The 19,614-nt window shown below is 41.2% G+C and overlaps 1 protein-coding gene across 1 annotated transcript in view; it reads left to right on the forward strand.

The window, feature by feature from the left end:
• NPAS3 (neuronal PAS domain protein 3) overlaps positions 1-19,614 on the forward strand; it is an 888,972-nt gene that overhangs the window by 255,087 nt on the left and 614,271 nt on the right. Inside the window, 2 exon segments of the mRNA XM_038407448.2 lie at positions 13,609-13,853; positions 13,965-14,015. Coding sequence (XP_038263376.1) covers positions 13,609-13,853; positions 13,965-14,015 — 296 coding nt within the window.

The following is a 19,614-nucleotide window of genomic DNA, read 5'->3' on the forward strand; positions in this document are numbered from 1 at the left end:
GCTTGACTGAGGCTCAGACCTTCCTCTCCCATGAGGTCCTGAGGCCTGAGTTCGTGTGAACCCTGGGCTAGTGTGATTTGTGCGTAGATGGAAAAGGGGTTAGGCTTGAGCCTGAATTCAAACCCTGGTCTTATGTTGCAGTGTAGACATACAGTTAGTGTCCTCAAACTAGATTTTCCTTTAGTCTATCTTATTATTGTTGTTTTCTTGTAGTTAATTTGTATAGTGAATGTAGGATAGTATAGCATACAGAACCCTTGCCTAGGTGCATTTTTATGCTGAGGATCACGAGTCCCATAAGGGCTTCAAGAGGTGTGCTTCCAGTCCATCTGTTGTACAGCAGGCTGATGCCTGTGTCTGGTGTTTTCTGTGTCTGGCAAGACCCACTCAGTAACTCAGTGTATGGTTTGCTATAACTTCACTCCCTACACGTTAGGCTCCAGGCTCATCTGGCTTCTCAGTGCCTACAGCCTGATACTCCAGCGGGCTGGTTGAAGGTATTGAGACCAGCCTCCCTGCCTAGGTCCTCTGATGCAAGACACATTTTGCTGTTCTGGCCTCAACACTGCCTTCTGTCACTGGCTTGAGACCGGAATCTCTTCAGCCTTATAGTAGAAGATAATCTCTTGCCCAGCACCACCTGACAACACCAACAGCAATTAAGTCAAAAGTGGCACTGAAGACCAAACTGACACAGCCTGCTAAGCCCTCAATAGCCTTGGTGATAATGCAGGAAGCTCCTACATCAGCATCTACTACTTATTGAGTACTGTTACCTTTGGCACCAACTCCAAATCTGTCCTCTGCTGCCAGCACTTCTGTCTTGGTTTTACAGATCCGTGAAGATGCGTGTCATGATACAAGGGAAAAAAAGAAGCAGCAACACATCTCCTCATAAGATGGGCATAAACTTAAGAAAAACAGGAAGTGCCATCCCTCTGACCCATGACAACACTCTCACCTTTTCTCTACCCTCCGTTGAAGCTGATATCTTGGCAGTGACAGACTGGGATTCTTTACAAGTTTGGATCCTGATAATTTCACTCTCTCCATGCCTGAGTCGGGGTCCACCATTGAGGCTACTAGCTTTCTCATTGCATGCATTTGCATTGTTTGACTCTATGCCTGTACCGATGTCTTTGGTCTTGATCTAGAAATGCGTTAGGATTCCTTCAGCGTCATTCAGAGATGAATGTGGACACCCACACCCACTTCTGTCCTTTTCACTTGTCTCAGATCCAAACATCATGGAAGAATCTCATGCTGGGCCCTCTTTAGCTTGTCATGGGAGGGTACATACAGGACTTAATGAAAGCCTGGATGGAGGCTGTGAGACCAGCTCTGGCACCGACCTCAGCATGGCCACCAGCCGTTCAGTAAGCTTCAGTAAGTGTCTGCAGCACAATAAAAAGTTAAGTACAACAAGACACCTTACTCTGCCCCTTCTGCCAGGAAAGGGTGTAACTTGGACGATTATGGCATCGGAGCCTCCTCGTCTGGCTCATTAGGCCTTCAAATGGCCAATATCAACTGCCATGTCCTGTTTCAGTTATGCCCTGTTGGATGCCATGAGCCCCATCTTAGATTCCTTGCCTGAAGAGTGGAAGGAAGCAGCCATGGCCTTTGGCACCAAGGGTTGTATGCTCGCTAAGTACTCTCTAAGAACAGCATAGGAGGCCTTGGACACCAGTGCAAGAAAAGTGTCCAGAGGAATGGCTCTTAGAAGGTTCTCTTGGTAGAATATCATAATTCTATATACAATGATGATGCACGTATTTTGGTAGAACAATGAGTTTCAGCAGATCATGACGAGGGCGCTACCAAATTCAGGTCCATTTTGGTTAATTTCATGGACATAGGATTTTAAAAATTGTAAATTTCATGATTTAACTTTTTGAAATCTGAAATTTCATGGTGTTGTAATTGTAGGGGTCCTGACCCAAAAAGGAGTTGTGTGGGGGGGAGGGTTGCATCACTACTACCCTTACTTCTGCACTGCTGCTGGATGCGGTGCTGCCTTCACAGCTGAACAGGTGGAGAGTGGTGGCTGCTGGCTGGGAGCCCAGCTTTGAAGGCAGAGCCACCAGCAGCAGTGCAGAAATAAGGATGGCATGGTATGTTATTATTACCTGGGGTTCTTTCAATCCACAGCTCTTGGTAACTTTTACTCTCTGCAAGGTGGTGTCAGGAAATAAATCAGGGGAGACATGGCCATCCAACTGATAGATGGCTGGTACAAACAGGATAACACAAGAGTGCTTTCACTTAAAGCTAAACTTTACTTAGTCTCAAGCACTTACACATGTCTGCAACAGGTTAGTAAAACACCCCCAACCCTCAATAATTACTGAAGCTGAGTGTGGCTCTCGAGTGGCACAGCAGCAGCCCGTCTGCCAGTGAGGAACACAAGATGCATCCAGCATTAGAGTCCAGTCCTGAAGTGTCCCACTACCTCAAACTTTTCCCTCTTATTTATGCATTAGTAATAGAATGACATGTCCCATAAAGACAGGTTTCAGAGTAGCAGCCGTGTTAGTCTGTATTCGCAAAAAGAAAAGGAGTACTTGTGGCACCTTAGAGACTAACAAATTTATTTGAGCATAAGCTTTCGTGAGCTACAGCTCACTTCATCGGATGCATTTGGTGGAAAATACAGAGGGGAGATTGATATACACACACAGAGAACATGAAACAATGGGTTTTATCATACACACTGTAAGGAGAGTGGTCACTTAAGATGAGCCATCACCAGCAGCAGGGGGGAAAGGAGGAAAACCTTTCATGGTGACAAGCAAGGTAGACTATTTCCAGCAGTTAACAAGAACATCTGAGGAACAGTGGGGGGTGGAGTGGGGGGAGAAATACCATGGGGAAATAGTTTTACTTTGTGTAATGACTCATCCATTCCCAGTATTCAAGCCTAAGTTAATTGTATCCAGTTTGCAAATTAATTCCAATTCAGCAGTCTCTCGTTGGAGTCTGTTTTTGAAGCTTTTTTGTTGAAGGATAGCCACTCTCAGGTCTGTAATCGAGTGACCGGAGAGATTGAAGTGTTCTCCAACTGGTTTTTGAATGTTATAATTCTTGACGTCTGATTTGTGTCCAATTATTCTTTTACGTAGAGACTGTCCAGTTTGACCAATGTACATGGCAGAGGGGCATTGCTGGCACATGATGGCATATATCACATTGGTAGATGCCCAGGTGAACGAGCCTCTGATAGTGTGGCTGATGTGATTAGGCCCTATGATGGTGTCCCCTGAATAGATATGTGGACAGAGTTGGCAACGGGCTTTGTTGCAAGGATAGGTTCCTGGATTAGTGGTTCTGTTGTGTGGTGTGTGGTTGCTGGTGAGTATTTACTTCAGATTGGGGGGCTGTCTGTAAGCAAGGACTGGCCTGTCTCCCAAGATCTGTGAGAGTGATGGGTCGTCCTTCAGGATAGGTTTTAGATCCTTGATGATGCGTTGGAGAGGTTTTAGTTGGGGGCTGAAGGTGATGGCTATTGGCGTTCTGTTATTTTCTTTGTTGGGCCTGTCCTGTAGTAGGTGACTTCTGGGTACTCTTCTGGCTCTGTCAATCTGTTTCTTCACTTCAGCAGGTGGGTATTGTAGGTGTAGGAATGCATGATAGAGAACTTGTAGGTGTTTGTCTCTGTCTGAGGGGTTGGAGCAAATGCGGTTATATCGTAGAGCTTGGCTGTAGACAATGGATTGTGTGGTATGATTTGGATGAAAGCTAGAGGGAAGTAGGTAGGAATAGCGGTCAGTAGGTTTCCGATATAAGGTGGAATTTGTGACCATTGCTTATTAGCACCGTAGTGTCCAGGAAGTGGATCTCTTGTGTGGACTGGTCCAGGCTGAGGTTGATGATGGGATGGAAATTGTTGAAATCCTGGTGGAATTCCTCAAGGGCTTCTTTTCCATGGGTCCAGTTGATGAAGATGTCATCAATGTAGCGCAAGTAGAGTAGGGGCATTAGGAGATGAGAGCTGAGGAAGCGTTGTTCTAAGTCAGCCATAAAAATGTTGGCATACTGTGGGGCCATGCGGGTACCCATCGCAGTGCCGCTGATTTGAAGGTATACATTGTCCCTAAATGTGAAATAGTTATGGGTGAGGACAAAATCACAGAGTTCAGCCACCAGGTTAGCTGTGACATTATTGGGGATACTGTTCCTGACGGCTTGTAGTCCATCTTTGTGTGGAATGTTGGTGTAGAGGGCTTCTACATCCATAGTGGCTAGGATGGTGTTTTTAGGAAGATCACCAATGGATTGTAGTTTCCTCAGGAAGTCAGTGGTGTCTCGAAGATAGCTGGGAGTGCTGGTAACATAGGGCCTGAGGAGGGAGTCTACATAGCCAGACAATCCTGCTGTCAGGGTGCCAATGCCTGAGATGATGGGGCGTCCAGGATTTCCAGGTTGATGGATCTTGGGTAGCAGATAGAATACCCCTGGTCGGGGTTCTAGGGGTGTGTCTGTGCGGATTTGTTCTTATGCTTTTTCAGGGAGTTTCTTGAGCAAATGCTGTAGTTTCTTTTGGTAACTCTCAGTGGGATCAGAGGGTAATGGCATTTAGAAAGTGGTGTTGGAGAGCTGCCTAGTAGCAGCTCCAATGGGCAAGCAAGAGGCTCCTTCTGATTATTGATCAACCAGGTGTGGGTTTTTCAAGAGTTTGCAGCCTTGAGGCCCCAGTAGACATTCCTGGGGCACATCCTACTCTTCCCAAATGAATGTATCAGCAACTTCAACACAATTCTTATCAGGAAGAACGCGGGGTCAAGTTGCCCTTTCTGTGGCACCCAAAACTCCCTCCCCTCCTGCCTTGGTCAAATTGAGACTGCTGAATGACCAGTTTACAGCCTGTTGACTTGGCTGCTTTTAGCAATAAGCCATAGTGGTTTCAGGCACTTTAATGGTTTGCCAAAGTCTCCCCATACAGTATTGCCACCCTTACTTCTGTGCTGCTACTGGCAGGGCACTGCCTTCAGAGCTGGGCATCCAACAAACAGCCACCTCTCTCTGGTTGTCCAGCTCTGAAATCAGCACAGAAGTAAGGATGGCAATACCATGACCCCCCTAAAATAACCTTGCGACCCCCCTGCGACTCCCTTTTTGGACCCCAATTTGAGAAATGCTGGACTGCCCCATGAAATCAGTATAGTATAGGATAAAAGCACTCAGAAAACCAGATTTCATGGTGGGAGACCAGTTTTCACAGTCCATGACACGTTTTTCATGGCCATGAATTTAGTAGGGCCCTAATCATGACCTTTCATGTGATACCTTGCAAGGCATGGCTTGTATGAAATATTACAGCCATACACTAATGATGCCTTCCTGGAACTCAACTCTTGTTCTAATGAAACTAATGGGCACTTCTTGTGAGCCTCTGGCACAAGACTCTCTTGCTCTTGACATTTAGCAATAAAAATAGCCTTCCTCATAACAATTACATCTGGTCGGAGGGTCACTGAGTTTAGTGCTTTGATTGCCACTGTGCCTTATACTGTGATCCACAAGGACAAAATCACCGTGAGGCCCAGCTTCCAGGTGGTCTCAAATTTCCACTTATCTCAATGTGTTTCCCTTCCTTGGTTCTTCCCCATGTCCTATCCCCACCCTTGAGAAACTTGTCACCATAAACTCACTGTAAAAAGGCTGTTCTGTTACCTAGAAAAGACATTTAGAAAATCCAGTAAGTTATTTGTAACATATGGGGAGAATCTATTACTAAACAGAGACTTTATCACTGAATTAGGAGATGTATGGAATATTGCTACATTTTAGCTAGGAAACCAGTACCTGCTGTTTTAGAGACTCTTTGCAAGAGAGCCACTGTAGCATCAATGGTATGTCTTAGGCAGGTTCCCCCAGGAAAATGCAAAGCAGTAACTTAGAGTTCTAAGCACACTTTCACCAGACACTACCATCATGTTACCATCATGCTCCAATGCCCAGTTTAGGAGGGCCAGTCCATATTTAGCTAAGAACTCCTTTCCCTCCATCCTAGTAGGGAACTAATCTCCCACAAATGAAAATACACAAAGGCCTTCAAAGAAGAAAGAGGTGTTACTTACCAATAACTTCTGTTCTTCAAGTGTTGCCTCTGCATTCATGCTACCTGCCTACCTTCCCCTGTGCCTTGGAGTTCTATCTGATATCAGGACTCTTCAGTTAGGCAGGAGGACCTGAAGTGGTTAGGGGATACTATCCCTTACATACAGTAGGACAATGATATCACTCTGCAACTTGACAGAGGCACCATATCCCAGAGAGGTGAATCTCCCAGAGAGGCACCATATCCCAGAGAGGTGAATCTCCAAGAACAACAGTTACTGTTGAGTAACCTGTTTTTCCTGAATAGAAAGCTCCTACTTCAATCCCTGGGTGGTTAAAATACTGAACAAAATATTGCCCACCCTACACTTTAAACAAGTAAAATTTCAGAAGAAATGCCCCATTGGAAGGAAAGAAGGAAAAAATTCTCTTGCATGTTGTTTTAAAAACAAGATGTTGACTGTTGAAGCTTGTCAGATATTTGGAATGTGAGAAAAAGTCCCAGTGGAAATGGATTAGTGGGCAAAGGGTGAAAGGGTACAACACAGTTGACCACATGGATACCACTCTGACTTTGTAGTATAGGACTCTGTAGTAACAATAATAATTAATAAAAAAAATATATATGTGGATCCAGTGGTGACAACTGAAAACCTTTTTCTTTTTGTATTTTGATGTCATTCTGTCACAGTGCCAGAGATTTAGAAGCTTTAAAAAATACTAGATCTTTTCATAGATTCATAGATTCATAGATACTAAGGTCAGAAGGGACCACTCTGATCATCTAGTCCGACCTCCTGCACAGCGCAGGCCACAGAATGTCACCCACCACTCCTATGAAAAACCTCACCCATGTCTGAGCTATTGAAGTCCTCAAATCATGGTTCAAAACTTCAAGGAGCAGAGAAGCCTCCCTCCAGTCAACCATGCCCCATGCTACAGAGGAAGGCAAAAAAACCTCCAGGGCCTCTCCAATCTGCCCTGGAGGAAAACTCCCTCCCGACCCCAAACATGGCAATCAGCCAAACCCTGAGCACATGGGCAAGATTCACCAGCCACCCAGGAAAGAATTTTCTATAGTAAATTAGATCCCATCCATCTAATATCCCATCTCAGGGGATTTGGCCTATTTACCCTGAATATTTAAAGATCAATTACTTACCAAAATCCCATTATCCCATCATACCATCTCCTCCATAAACTTATCGAGTAGAATCTTAAAACCAGATAGATCTTTTGCCCCCACTGCTTCCCTTGGAAGGTTATTCCAAAACTTCACTCCTCTGATGGTTAAAAACCTTCGTCTGATTTCAAGTCTAAACTTCCTGGTGGCCAGTTTATACCCATTTGTTCTTGTGTCCACATTGGTGCTGAGCTGAAATAATTCCTCTCCCTCTCCTATATTTATCCCTCTGATATATTTATAGAGAGCAATCATATCTCCCCTCAACCTTCTTTTAGTTAGGCTAAACAAGCCAAGCTCCTTAAGTCTCCTTTCATAAGACAAATTTTCCATTCCTCGGATCATCCTAGTAGCCCTTCTCTGTACCTGCTCCAGTTTGAATTCATCCTTTTTAAACATGGGAGACCAGAACTGCACACAGTATTCTAGGTGAGGTCTCACCAGTGCCTTGTATAACGGTACTAAAACCTCCTTATCCCTACTGGAAATGCCTCTCCTGATGCATCCCAAAACCGCATTAGCTTTCTTCACAGCCATATCACATTGGCAGCTCATAGTCATCCTATGATCAACCAATACTCCAAGGTCCTTCTCCTCTTCCGTTACTTCTAATTGATGCGTCCCCAACTTATAACTAAAATTCTTGTTATTAATCCCTAAATGCATAACCTTACACTTCTCACTATTAAATGTCATCCTATTACTATTACTCCAGTTTACAAGGTCATCCAGATCCTCCTGTATAATATCCCGATCCTTCTCCGAATTGGCAATACCTCCCAGCTTTGTATCATCTGCAAACTTTATTAGCACACTCCCACTTTTTGTGCCAAGGTCAGTAACAAAAAGATTAAATAAGATTGGTCCCAAAACCGATCCCTGAGGAACTCCACTGGTAACCTCCCTCCAACCTGACAGTTCGCCTTTCAGTAGGACCCGTTGCAGTCTCCCCTTTAACCAATTCCTTATCCACCTTTTGATGTTCATATTGATCCCCATCTTCTCCAATTTAACTAATAATTCCCCAGGTGGCACGGTATCAAATGCCTTACTGAAATCTAGGTAAATTAGATCCACTGCATTTCCTTTATCTAAAAAATCTGTTACTTTTTCAAAAAAGGAGATTAGGTTGGTTTGGCACGATCTACCTTTTGTAAAACCATGTTGTATTTTGTCCCATTTACCATTGACTTCAATGTCCTTAACTAATTTCTCCTTCAAAATTTTTTCCAGGACCTTGCATACTACAGATGTCAAACTAACTGGCCTGTAGTTACCCGGATCACTTTTTTTTCCTTTCTTAAAAATAGGAACTATATTAGCAATTCTCCAATCATTCGGTACTATTCCTGAGTTTACAGATTCATTAAAAATTCTTGCTAATGGGCTTGCAATTTCAGGTGCCAATTCCTTTAATATTCTTGGATGAAGATTATCTGGGCCCCCCGATTTAGTCCCATTAAGCTGTTTCAGTTTCGCTTCTACCTCTGATATGGTAATATCTACCTCTATATCCTCCTTCCCATTTGTCATGCTACCATTATCCCCAAGATCCTCTTTAGCCTTATTAAAGACTGAGGCAAAGTATTTGTTTAGATATTGGGCCATGCCTAGATTATCTTTAACCTCCGCTCCATCCTCAGTGTTAAGCGGCCCCACTTCTTCCTTCTTAGTTTTCTTCTTATTTATATGGCTATAGAACCTTTTACTATTGGTTTTAATTCCCTTTGCAAGGTCCAACTCTACTCGACTTTTAGCCTCTCTGACTTTATCCCTACATCTTCTGACCTCAATTAGGTAGCTTTCCTTGCTGATCCCTCCCATCTTCCACTCCCTGTATGCTTTCTGCTTCTTCATAATCACCTCTCTAAGATGCTTGCTCATCCAGCTTGGTCTACAACTCCTTCCTATGAATTTTTTCCCCTTTCTTGGGATATAGGCTTCCGATAGCTTCTGCAGTTTTGATTTAAAGTAATCCCAGGCCTCAACTGCCTTTAGATCCATAAGTTCTTCAGTCCAATCCACTTCCCTAACTAATTGCCTTAATTTTTGAAAGTCAGCCCTTTTGAAATCAAAAACCCTAGTTGCAGATTTATTTTTGTTAATCCTTCCATTTAGTTTGAACTGAATTAGCTCATGATCACTTGAGCCAAGATTGTCCCCTACAACCATTTCTTCTATGAGGTCCTCGCTACTCACCAAAATTAAATCTAAAATGGCATCCCCTCTAGTCGGTTCAGCAACTACTTGTTGAAGGAATCCATCAGCTATCGCATCTAGGAAAATCTGAGCCCTATTATTATTACTAGCACTGGTCCTCCAGTCTATATCTGGGAAGTTAAAGTCTCCCATGATCACGCAGTTTCCATTAGTATTTACTTTATTAAAGACATTAAAAAGGGCTCTATCCATAACCAAATTAGATCCTGGAGGTCTATAGCACACCCCAAGCACTATCGCAGGAGAGGCTTTACTAGTTTTCTTCCCCAATGTAATTTTTGCCCAGACAGCATGGCAGACTCTGTCTTATCCATTGCATCGCTTCTTATTTCTTTACATTCTAACTCATCGTTGATATACAATGCTACTCCACCCCCTTTACCTTTGTTTCTGTCTTTCCTAAAGAGCACATACCCTTCAATACCTGTAGTCCAGTCATGACTACTATTCCACCATTTTCCCAAAATGTGTGCTCGTTTTAGTTGTCACTACTATACATAAGAAAATATGCAAATGGGGATGATTAATGATATTTATTAAATGCCAGCAATGTTCTCAGTCCTGTACAGGACATTATATAAATATTAAATATGATGGGTTCAGTCCTCAGAGTAGCCGAGGGAAAGGAGGTGATTGAAGGGTGCTCTAAGTAACTCTTCTGCTCCTCTAATTCTGGAGCTGCTGGGACCTGTAATGGCTCTTGATATAATTTAGAGTTTAAGGATTGTTCTAATTTGTGCCAGATTGAGTAGTTCCATAGGGTGGAGCACTTCAGTGTATCTCCTGGAGTATTGCATGCTCCAATCTCACCTCTCCTCCTCCTCTCTATGAAGTGAGAAAATGAGTAACCTGAACCTTTATGTCCCTTGAGGATTCCTCTACGTCAGAGTAAAACCTCAGCTTTCTGTCTGCATTGTGGTGCCTTAGCAGGGTAAAGCAACTGGATATGATCAATTGTACAGGGGTTCCACCAAAAAAGCCAGAGGTAACATTGGGTAAAAGAGGTAGTGGGACTGTTCAGCTCTGCCCACAAAATAAGCCCTGTCTATGTGATTCACTAAAACTAGACACTACTCACAATAGCTTGTGCAGATGTTGAAAATAGGACTGAGCATGCTCACAGCTCTACTGGACTTCTCAAACTTGGCTTGGGGCTTGAGTATGCCCCTGGGCTCTGTTAAACTAGTTGGGCTTGGTTCCTTCTTGGCTGAGACAGAAAAATAATGGTGGTACATCCGATATGCCATGCTGAAGCAAGACCATGTATATCTAGACCATTCCTGGCAGCTATTTGTGTAGTCTGTTCTCAAAAATGTTCAGTTATGGGGATTCCACAAACACCCTTGGAAATATATTCAAGTGTTTAACTATCCAATTTAGAAAGTTGTTCCTAACACTTAACCTAAATCTCCTTTGCTCAGATTGAGCCAATTACTTCTTGTCCATGCTTCAGTGGACATGGAGAACAATTGATCACTGTCCTCTTTATAACAACTGTTAGCATATTTGAAGACTCAGCCTTCCTTTCTCAAGACTAAACAGGGACAGTTTTTTTAACCTTTCCTCATAGGTCAAGTTTTCTAAATCTTTTATTATATTTGTTGATCTCCTGTGGATTCTCTCCAATTTGTTCATGTTTCCTAAAGTGTGGCGCCCATAATTGTACACAGTACTCTTGCTGAGGCCTCACCAATACGAAGCACAGTGGGGACAATTACCTCCTGTATCTTACATATGATGCTGCTGTTAAAACACCCCCAAATATTAACCTTTGTTGCAACTGCATCATATTGCTGACCTCATATTCAATTTGTGATCCATTGTAACCCCCGGATCCTTTTCAGCAGAATGACCACTTAACCAGTTATTCCCCATTTTGTATTTGTGCAGTTGAGTTTGTTTTCCTAAGTGAAGTACTTTGCACTTGTCTTTATTGAATTTCATCTTTTTGATTTCAGACCAATTCTCCAGTTTATCAAGGTCATTTTGAATTCTAATCCTGTCCTCCAAAGTGCTTGCAACTCCTTCCAATTCCACAAATTTTATAAGCATATTCTCCATTCCACTTTCCAAGTCATTAATAAAAATGTTATAAATAATACTGGACCCATGACAGATCCTTTCGGTTCCCCAATAGATGTGTCCTTCCAGTTTGACAATGAATCATTGATAACTACTCTTTGTGTACAGTGTTTAAGTGGATACGAACCCACCTTATAGTAATTACATTTAGATCACATTTCCCTTGTTTACTTATGAGAATGTCATGTGGGACTGTGGTAAAAACCTTACTTAAATCAAGATATATCACTTCTGCAGCTTCCCTCCCTAACCCCATCCACTGGGCCAGTAATCTTCTTAAAGGGCATGGCTACACTGGAAACTTAAAAGCACCATCATGGGAGCGCTCCCGTGGCAGTGCCTTGAAGTGCACTCACTCGCCAGCGCTGGGAAAGAGCTCTCCCAGTGCTCCTGGTAATCCACCTCCACAAGGGGATTAGCTCCGAGTGCTGGGAGCCTGTTTACACTAGCTCTTTAAAGCGCTCTGACTTGCTGCACTCAAGGGGGTGATTTTTCTCACCCCTGAGCCATCAAGTTAGAGCGCTATAAAACGTAAGTGTAGTCAAGCCCAAAGATTCAAATTAGTTTGGAAATGGAAAGAAATAGCCATATCTTTATTAAACAAACAAGAATGTAAACAAATGAAGGAAGGCAATGAACATAGTCTTTCCAGCAAAGGGTAGTTGTAACTGCTCAGCCCAAGCATAAGCCACACGTGGTACTGAATGGCAGACATCAACGTCATAACCAAAGTCTGGGTACTTATGCAGAAATATTATCCGGCTTATCCAGGCATGTACCATAAGCCATGTTCCACCTCCATAGAGATGGTTAGAGCCACTACTGAGAGGCTCCAGGCAGTCTGTGCCAGTGGCTCTCTTGGTCAGAGCTGCATATTGAACCAGGGGCAGTGGAACTGGTGGGGCAGAGGGGCGCAAATTAAACCTTGTGGGGACTGAACTATGTTTCTGCCTCCATATCCATGCTTTGGTTCCAGCTTAGCTGTACTTCCCCTCTGACACCACCTTATACCACCCAGTTCCAGTTACTGCCTCCCCATTGGCTGATGGTTTGGGAGTTGAGAGATAATCAGGTTCTGGGCAGGCACTTCTCCAGCAGTGTGTGGGGACAGGGCACACCTACACCAATCGGGAGGTAGCAACTGTATATTCATATGGGGGGCAGAGGCAAGAGCAGGACCTGGAGATGCAGGAGCGGCCACCGCAGTGCCCATGATTGGGCTGAAGAGAAGAAGTCAGGGTGATCTCTCCCCCTTCTATTCCTCCACACCCACCCATTCATGTTGTTCTTCCTCTGCCTCTACATTGAATCCCACATTTATGGGAGATAGATACCCCTTCTTTCCTACTGTGCCAGCCAGAGCTGCTGAATAAATTTACCTTCTGTAAAGACCATGTCCGCACCAAAGTTGCAACATAACAAACTTGAGCTAGTGGAAACCTAAATAGGATTCTAGCTTGATCTGAACAAAAAGAAAATTCAGTGGCTAGTCAACATAACAATAACATACAGTAAGCAATTAAATGGCAATACTAATATCCCAAGGATAAGGGACAACTGCTTGGCTAAGACATCTTCCAAAGCACATGGATGATGGGAGGAGAATGTGAGTGGCCCTTTGCTCTTCCCCCAGTTTCTCATAATAAGGCTTAATAAGAGGGCTTCTTAGAGCCAGAGATTTGACCTTGGTAGAGCTTGACGCAAAGCTGTGCTCTGATTGGTCAGGATAGGCAAATCCAGCTGCCCTGGCAAATCCAGCTGCCTTGTGAATGGGTGAGACTGGTTGGTGGTCAGGGCGGTCAGGCTTAAAGGATGACAGAACTGAATTAAGAATGGTTACTTAACTTGTTTGCTACTACTGAAAGATAAACACCATCATTAGCATTCAAATATTTAAAGAGCACAGTATGGTTGAAGTCTATCCTGAAAATTGCATATCTGTACATGTCAGCATTTGGAAAATGTTGGTAATTTTGTATAGGAACTCATCATTGAAAGCAAGTGGGTTAAATGTGACAGAACACTAATACTGATGAATGTCCTCCTTTGTTGTTTTGTTTCAGTTTACAAGCCTTGCGAAAGGAAAAGTCCCGAGATGCTGCTCGCTCTCGCCGAGGAAAGGAAAATTTTGAATTCTACGAGTTGGCAAAGTTGTTGCCACTCCCTGCAGCCATTACAAGTCAGCTTGACAAGGCATCCATCATCCGACTTACAATTAGCTATCTGAAAATGAGGGACTTTGCTAATCAGGGGGATCCTCCATGGAACTTGAGAATGGAAGGACCTCCACCCAACACATCAGTAAAAGGTATGAAAATAACATATTGTTTAGTATGGATTGTGGCAGCCTGTAGTAATACTAAATTGAAATTTTTACCATCATCCTTTCTTCTTTCCCTGCATATCAAATCCTTTAAAGGGATACAAATGTGGAAATCTGAGGTCTGCATGAGAAAGACACCATGTGAAGGTGAAATAAACCTCTTATTCTATTTATATTTTATTTTAAAACAAACTTGTCAGTATAACTATGATAGCAGTAAGGTTTCTGGGAGATGGAGATTAAATGATTTGTTGTAAAGTGATTTGCAGTTATTGTGGTTTTTTTTATTTTCATACTGTACAAAAAGATGATTTTGGGTGGAGCATGGTAACATTTCATGGCTTGGGGTCATTTATTGTATGGTATATTAAAAACTGAATTCAGATTAATAGTAAATTCAAGCACTTCAAATTTTGTCAGTCACCAAAATGAAGACTTGAATTTCATTTATTTTCTTACTGTTTAGTCATAAAATATTTTGACCTCTGAGCTAACGTAGTTAGAAATTTACCCAAAATGGATCTAGTTTCAAATGTGAGCATCTAAACTGTGTGTTCAAATGAGCAGTTAGATAAATAAAATGGGTATTTCTGACTTGTGTACTCATTGGAGCACCCAAGCCCAGGGGTTGTTAGCCTTACTTTAGAACCCATATATGAAAATCAGTCTTGTACAGTATTTCGGGTGATGTGTATAATCTTTTTAGACTGACATTTTTAGTGTCATCTTTAAATCCTACCTTTTCTCAGGCAGATAAGTGTGATCTCCCTTTCTGTTATAATTAATGTAACAATTTTTAATGAAGGTAGAGATACTGAAAGCCTTTAAAAATGTGGTTGTTAGATCTCTGGTCTGCCTTTGGCAGAACAGAATTTCATTCTGTTTTATTTTGGCCATTAATTTTTACATTTTAGATTGAGCACAATATCATCAACCCTTCATTTTCTATCTGTTGTCGTTAGTTATACACTTGGAACACTGGACTAGACTATATGGTATAAGGCTGTATCCCGTTGGAGGCATCAGAAGTGGCCACCTCTAAGGGACAGATAGGAATCTCTGACTTTGTAGGTCAGCACTTGACAGCTGGCTGTACATTGGTATTAGTATTGGCTATGTAGGCAGCTTTCAGATGCCCTTCTTGCTAGAAGAAAGAATATTAGATGAAAAAAGTCATAATTTTACACTGGAAGGAGGTAGACAGGGAGGGCAAAAAACAACGTACTTTCAGACTAATGATCTAGGGATCATACATGTTTGTCCCTATTCATATATATCCATTTATACCATCTGCCATGTAATATTTTTCCTGAAAGAATGGAAATGACATCATTTAAAATATAAGAATATGACTAGTTATCATCATTCTCTTGATATCAAAAATATGCATGTGTTGCTCTCATACTTTTCAGAATGAGAGGATGTGTTCTCATGCACTGGGATAGCTGCTAAATACAGGAAGGCTGTTACGATAGCGATGTAAAGTAAGTGGGTTATTGTTGTCAGTTGCATCTGTAATCTACCTGTTGAAATAACACACGCAGCCCTATACAATGGTGTTACAGTATCTCTCTCCAGTGTTACAGAATACAATGCTGTTGCATGTTTGAGTAGCAGCCATGTTAGTCTGTATCCGCAAAAAGAAAAGGAGTACTTGTGGCACCTTAGAGACTAGCAAATTTATTTGAGCATAAGCTTTCGTGAGCTACAGCTCACTTCATCGGATGCATTCAGTGGAAAATACAGTGGAGAGATTTACATACATAGAGAGCATGAAATTATGGTTTTTACCATACACACTGTAACGAGAGTGATCAGGTAAGGTGAGCTATTACCAGCGGGGGTAAGGGGGGCGCGGAACCTTTTGTAGTGATAATCAAGGTGGGCCATTTCCAGCAGTTGACAAGAACATCTGAGGAACAGTGTGTGTGTGTGTGTGTGTGTGTGAGAATAAACATGGGGAAATAGTTTTCCTTTGTATAATGACCCATCCACTCCCACTCTTTATTCAAGCCTAAGTTAATTGTATCCAATTTGCAAATTAATTCCAATTCAGCAGTCTCTCGTTGGAATCTGTTTTTGAAGTTTTTTTTTGTTGAAGAATTGCCACTTTTAGGTCTATAATCGAGTGACCAAAGAGATTGAAGTGTTCTCTGGCTGGTTTTTGAACGTTATAATTCTTGATGTCTGATTTGTGTCCATTTATTCTTTTACGTAGAGACTGTCTCGTTTGACCAATGTACATGGCAGAGTGGCATTGCTGGCACATGATGGCATATATCACATTGGTAGATGTGCAAGTGAACAAGCCTCTGATAGTGTGGCTGATGTGATTAGGCTCTATGATGGTGTCCCCTGAATAGATTTGTGGACACAGTTGGCAACGGGCTTTGGCTCTTCTGTGGTACGGAATGTCTGATTTCTGCAGGTCTCTGGGTCACGGTTTAAAAAAATCTTGTTTCAGTTTTCATAGTATCCACTCTCCTTTTTCAGTGTCACATTTTTTTGTTTCAAAACAGATTTGAACACTGGTCACTGTCAGACAGGAACATATTTAAATATAAGCACTCTGGCTGAGTTTCACCCATGCTTCTGCCTTCAAAAAAGCAGAATGAAATATTTTAATGCTGTTTCCACCCAATTGGGGGCTCTACTGTTGCAATTTTAGAAGAAGTAGTCCTTTTTTTAAGTGGAAGTTCACTATTACTAAGTAGGATTTTATTTTACACATTGCAGTGCCATGAAATAATGTGGAGCTTTCACTCTACTTCACTGTACTAGTAAATGGTGTTTCATTATACGTGAATTCATTATAAGCAGGTTCAACTGTACATTGCATGTATATTTTATTACTTGACTAGTTCTCCTTGAACATAAACCTGTTATGCATTCCGATCAAACATTCATGAAATTACATCAAAAGAAGTTCATTTTCATTTATTAAGGTCTTTTTCTGCTGCCCTTGAAGAAGTTCATATGGATAAACAAGCTCACATAAATAGTCTGCAGCATCGTATGAAGTGTGGTTCATAATCCTACAATAAAATGCAAGACATTGTACTTTGTGCATCCCCAAGCAATTTCTTGAATAGACCCTAAAGGCGTTTGGAAAATTATATAAGAAGTACTTACACTGTGTAGGCAACTGCTATTTTCCCCCTTCAAATGTGATGATCTGTTCATGTTAATAATTAAATTTCAAAGCTTAGTTTTAAATTTGTCCTCGACTACGTACAGCAATTTAATCATTTTAATTTACTATTTCAGAAAGGTCCTTTACTCTGCCCTGTATTCATCACAGCTTTTCTTAAAAGTCTATAAAGGCTGATGAGTTTGTTTTCTGATGCTCATTTTATATAGATTATTCCAAGTTGCGGTTGCAAAAAGAACGCTTAGGTGATGCTGTGTAATATTTCCAGAGTCAATTACTTCATGGAAATGATACGTTAAGCAATTGGAAAGTAACAGATAGTTTTCTCCATTATTTTCGAAATATCTGTATTGTTCTAATACAGATCAAGTCTACAATGAACATTATGTATTATTCAAGAAATGACCAGTCGTTCTCAGCAGTGTTTCAGCTAAATAACTGATGATTGTAACCTTTAAAGAAATTTCATTGCGGTAACTATTGGTAAATCACTTCTCCATTCACAGTAATCTTTGTTTAGAGACTATCTACAAACAATTATATATTTTATTAATCTTAAAAGCAATAGCCACTGCTCTGACATTTGCTGAAACTAGTTAAATTTTCTTTCTAAAATAGGAAATTTCAGTCAGGTTTTTTTGGCCTGTTGTTTAAGACATTGTTACTTGGGAATATTAGCCATGGTAAGCAATAATTTACATGTTTTGTAGTAGTTGACTTTAAATATTAAAATTCTTAAAATCAGGAGGAGTGTCTTAATGACAGGCAATAAATATATACACAAATATATAAAATAAAATGTCTATTTATAGACAATCAAAATAAAAGAATAAGCAAGATACTTGTATATACAGTATATACTGAGCCATATAGTATTTAGGGAAAAATAATACTGTCTTTACTTAAACCCTAATATTCAGTGGATGTCTGTTCATGAGTAAAACAGAGCAACTGCTAACAAATTGCTCAGTATCACAAATGTATATTCTAACAGCTTTGATCCATCTGTAGGAGGGGTTACACATCTATTTTTCCATAACATGTGATCAGTGTTGAACCAATAACTGGGACCTTATTGGGGACTATACTGAAATTATTTTGTGCATTCTGGCTGCCAGACACACAACAGGCTACATAATGTTTTTGTGACATAAAGTTATAACAATCATCTTGCTGTCTTGGGATAGCATTTTATGAATCACATTTATATTTCTACTGAAAGACAAAATGCCCAATGGGTTGTCTGAAAAATTACTCCAAGATTCTGGATGTTTCCCTCAAATGTAGCCAACCGTATCCCAAAGATATGAAAGGCTATGTAACTTGTGTGTGCAACTCTCCAAGAAGTTATATTTGTTGTCATTGAGAATTTTTTTAAAAAAGTGCATCAGGGAATGCAACATTTTGTGGTGTGTAAAATGTGTTTTGTTGAATTAAAATCATGTTGCATATCTGGTGTTTTTTTGGCAAACTTACTGCCATATCAGTGCTATTCTTGTAGTATTTCACAGCCAAATAAATTATGGATGTTAACTCTTCCAGTTGAACAGCATGCCTGTCACTTGCTAGTATGTGGAAACCCCTTTCTGATACTTTTGAAAAATAACCAAACCACTTTTGTTCTTTTCACTTGAACATGCTATTCACAAAGTATAATAAACACCCATTTTTGTTACCCTTAGCACTGGCCAATTCCCAAGATGACATCAAATTATTCATTAGATAGAAATCGGACATCGTTCATGCTGGGTGTTGCTTTTTATCTTTGGAGATTCAAGTGCATGCGTAAGGCCATGTATACGATTTCCTTTTGAATAGCATGACATATAGGAACTGGACTGTGTAGCACAAGTTTGTGACATATCTATCTTTTTATGAAACAGAATTAATTATGGGATTAGCCAGGATCTCAGATGGTGAAGAATTGCTTGAAGGTTTTTGAACTAGAATATTTACATTTTGATATATACTTTTACAAACAGAAGCACCTACCTATTAACATTAGACAAGGTGAATGAATAATTCCAGGTAAGGTGTGAAATGGCCTTCAGGTAAACTGTTTTCAAATTATAGTAACTGAATCAGTGGTATGGTGCATGAAGAATGCCACTTTAGCTTGACTACACCTCCTTTTGGCATTCCTCAGTTTGAAACAGGATAATCTTAGGTTTCAGAGTAGCAGCCGTGTTAGTCTGTATTCGCAAAAAGAAAAGGAGTACTTGTGGCACCTTAGAGACTAACAAATTTATTAGAGCATAAGCTTTCGTGAGCTACAGCTCACTTCATCGGATGCATTTGGTGGAAAAAACAGAGGAGAGATTTATATACACACACACAGAGAACATGAAACAATGGGTTTATCATACACACTGTAAGGAGAGTGATCACTTAAGATAAGCCATCACCAACAGCGGGGGGGGGGGGGAGGAGGAAAACCTTTCATGGTGACAAGCAGGTAGGCTAATTCCAGCAGTTAACAAGAATATCAGAGGAACAGTGGGGGGTGGGGTGGGAGGGAGAAATACCATGGGGAAATAGTTTTACTTTGTGTAATGACTCATCCATTCCCAGTCTCTATTCAAGCCTAAGTTAATT

The sequence above is a fragment of the Dermochelys coriacea genome, chromosome 6 (assembly GCF_009764565.3).
Source record: "Dermochelys coriacea isolate rDerCor1 chromosome 6, rDerCor1.pri.v4, whole genome shotgun sequence".
In the NCBI taxonomy this organism is placed as follows: Eukaryota; Metazoa; Chordata; order Testudines; family Dermochelyidae; genus Dermochelys; species Dermochelys coriacea.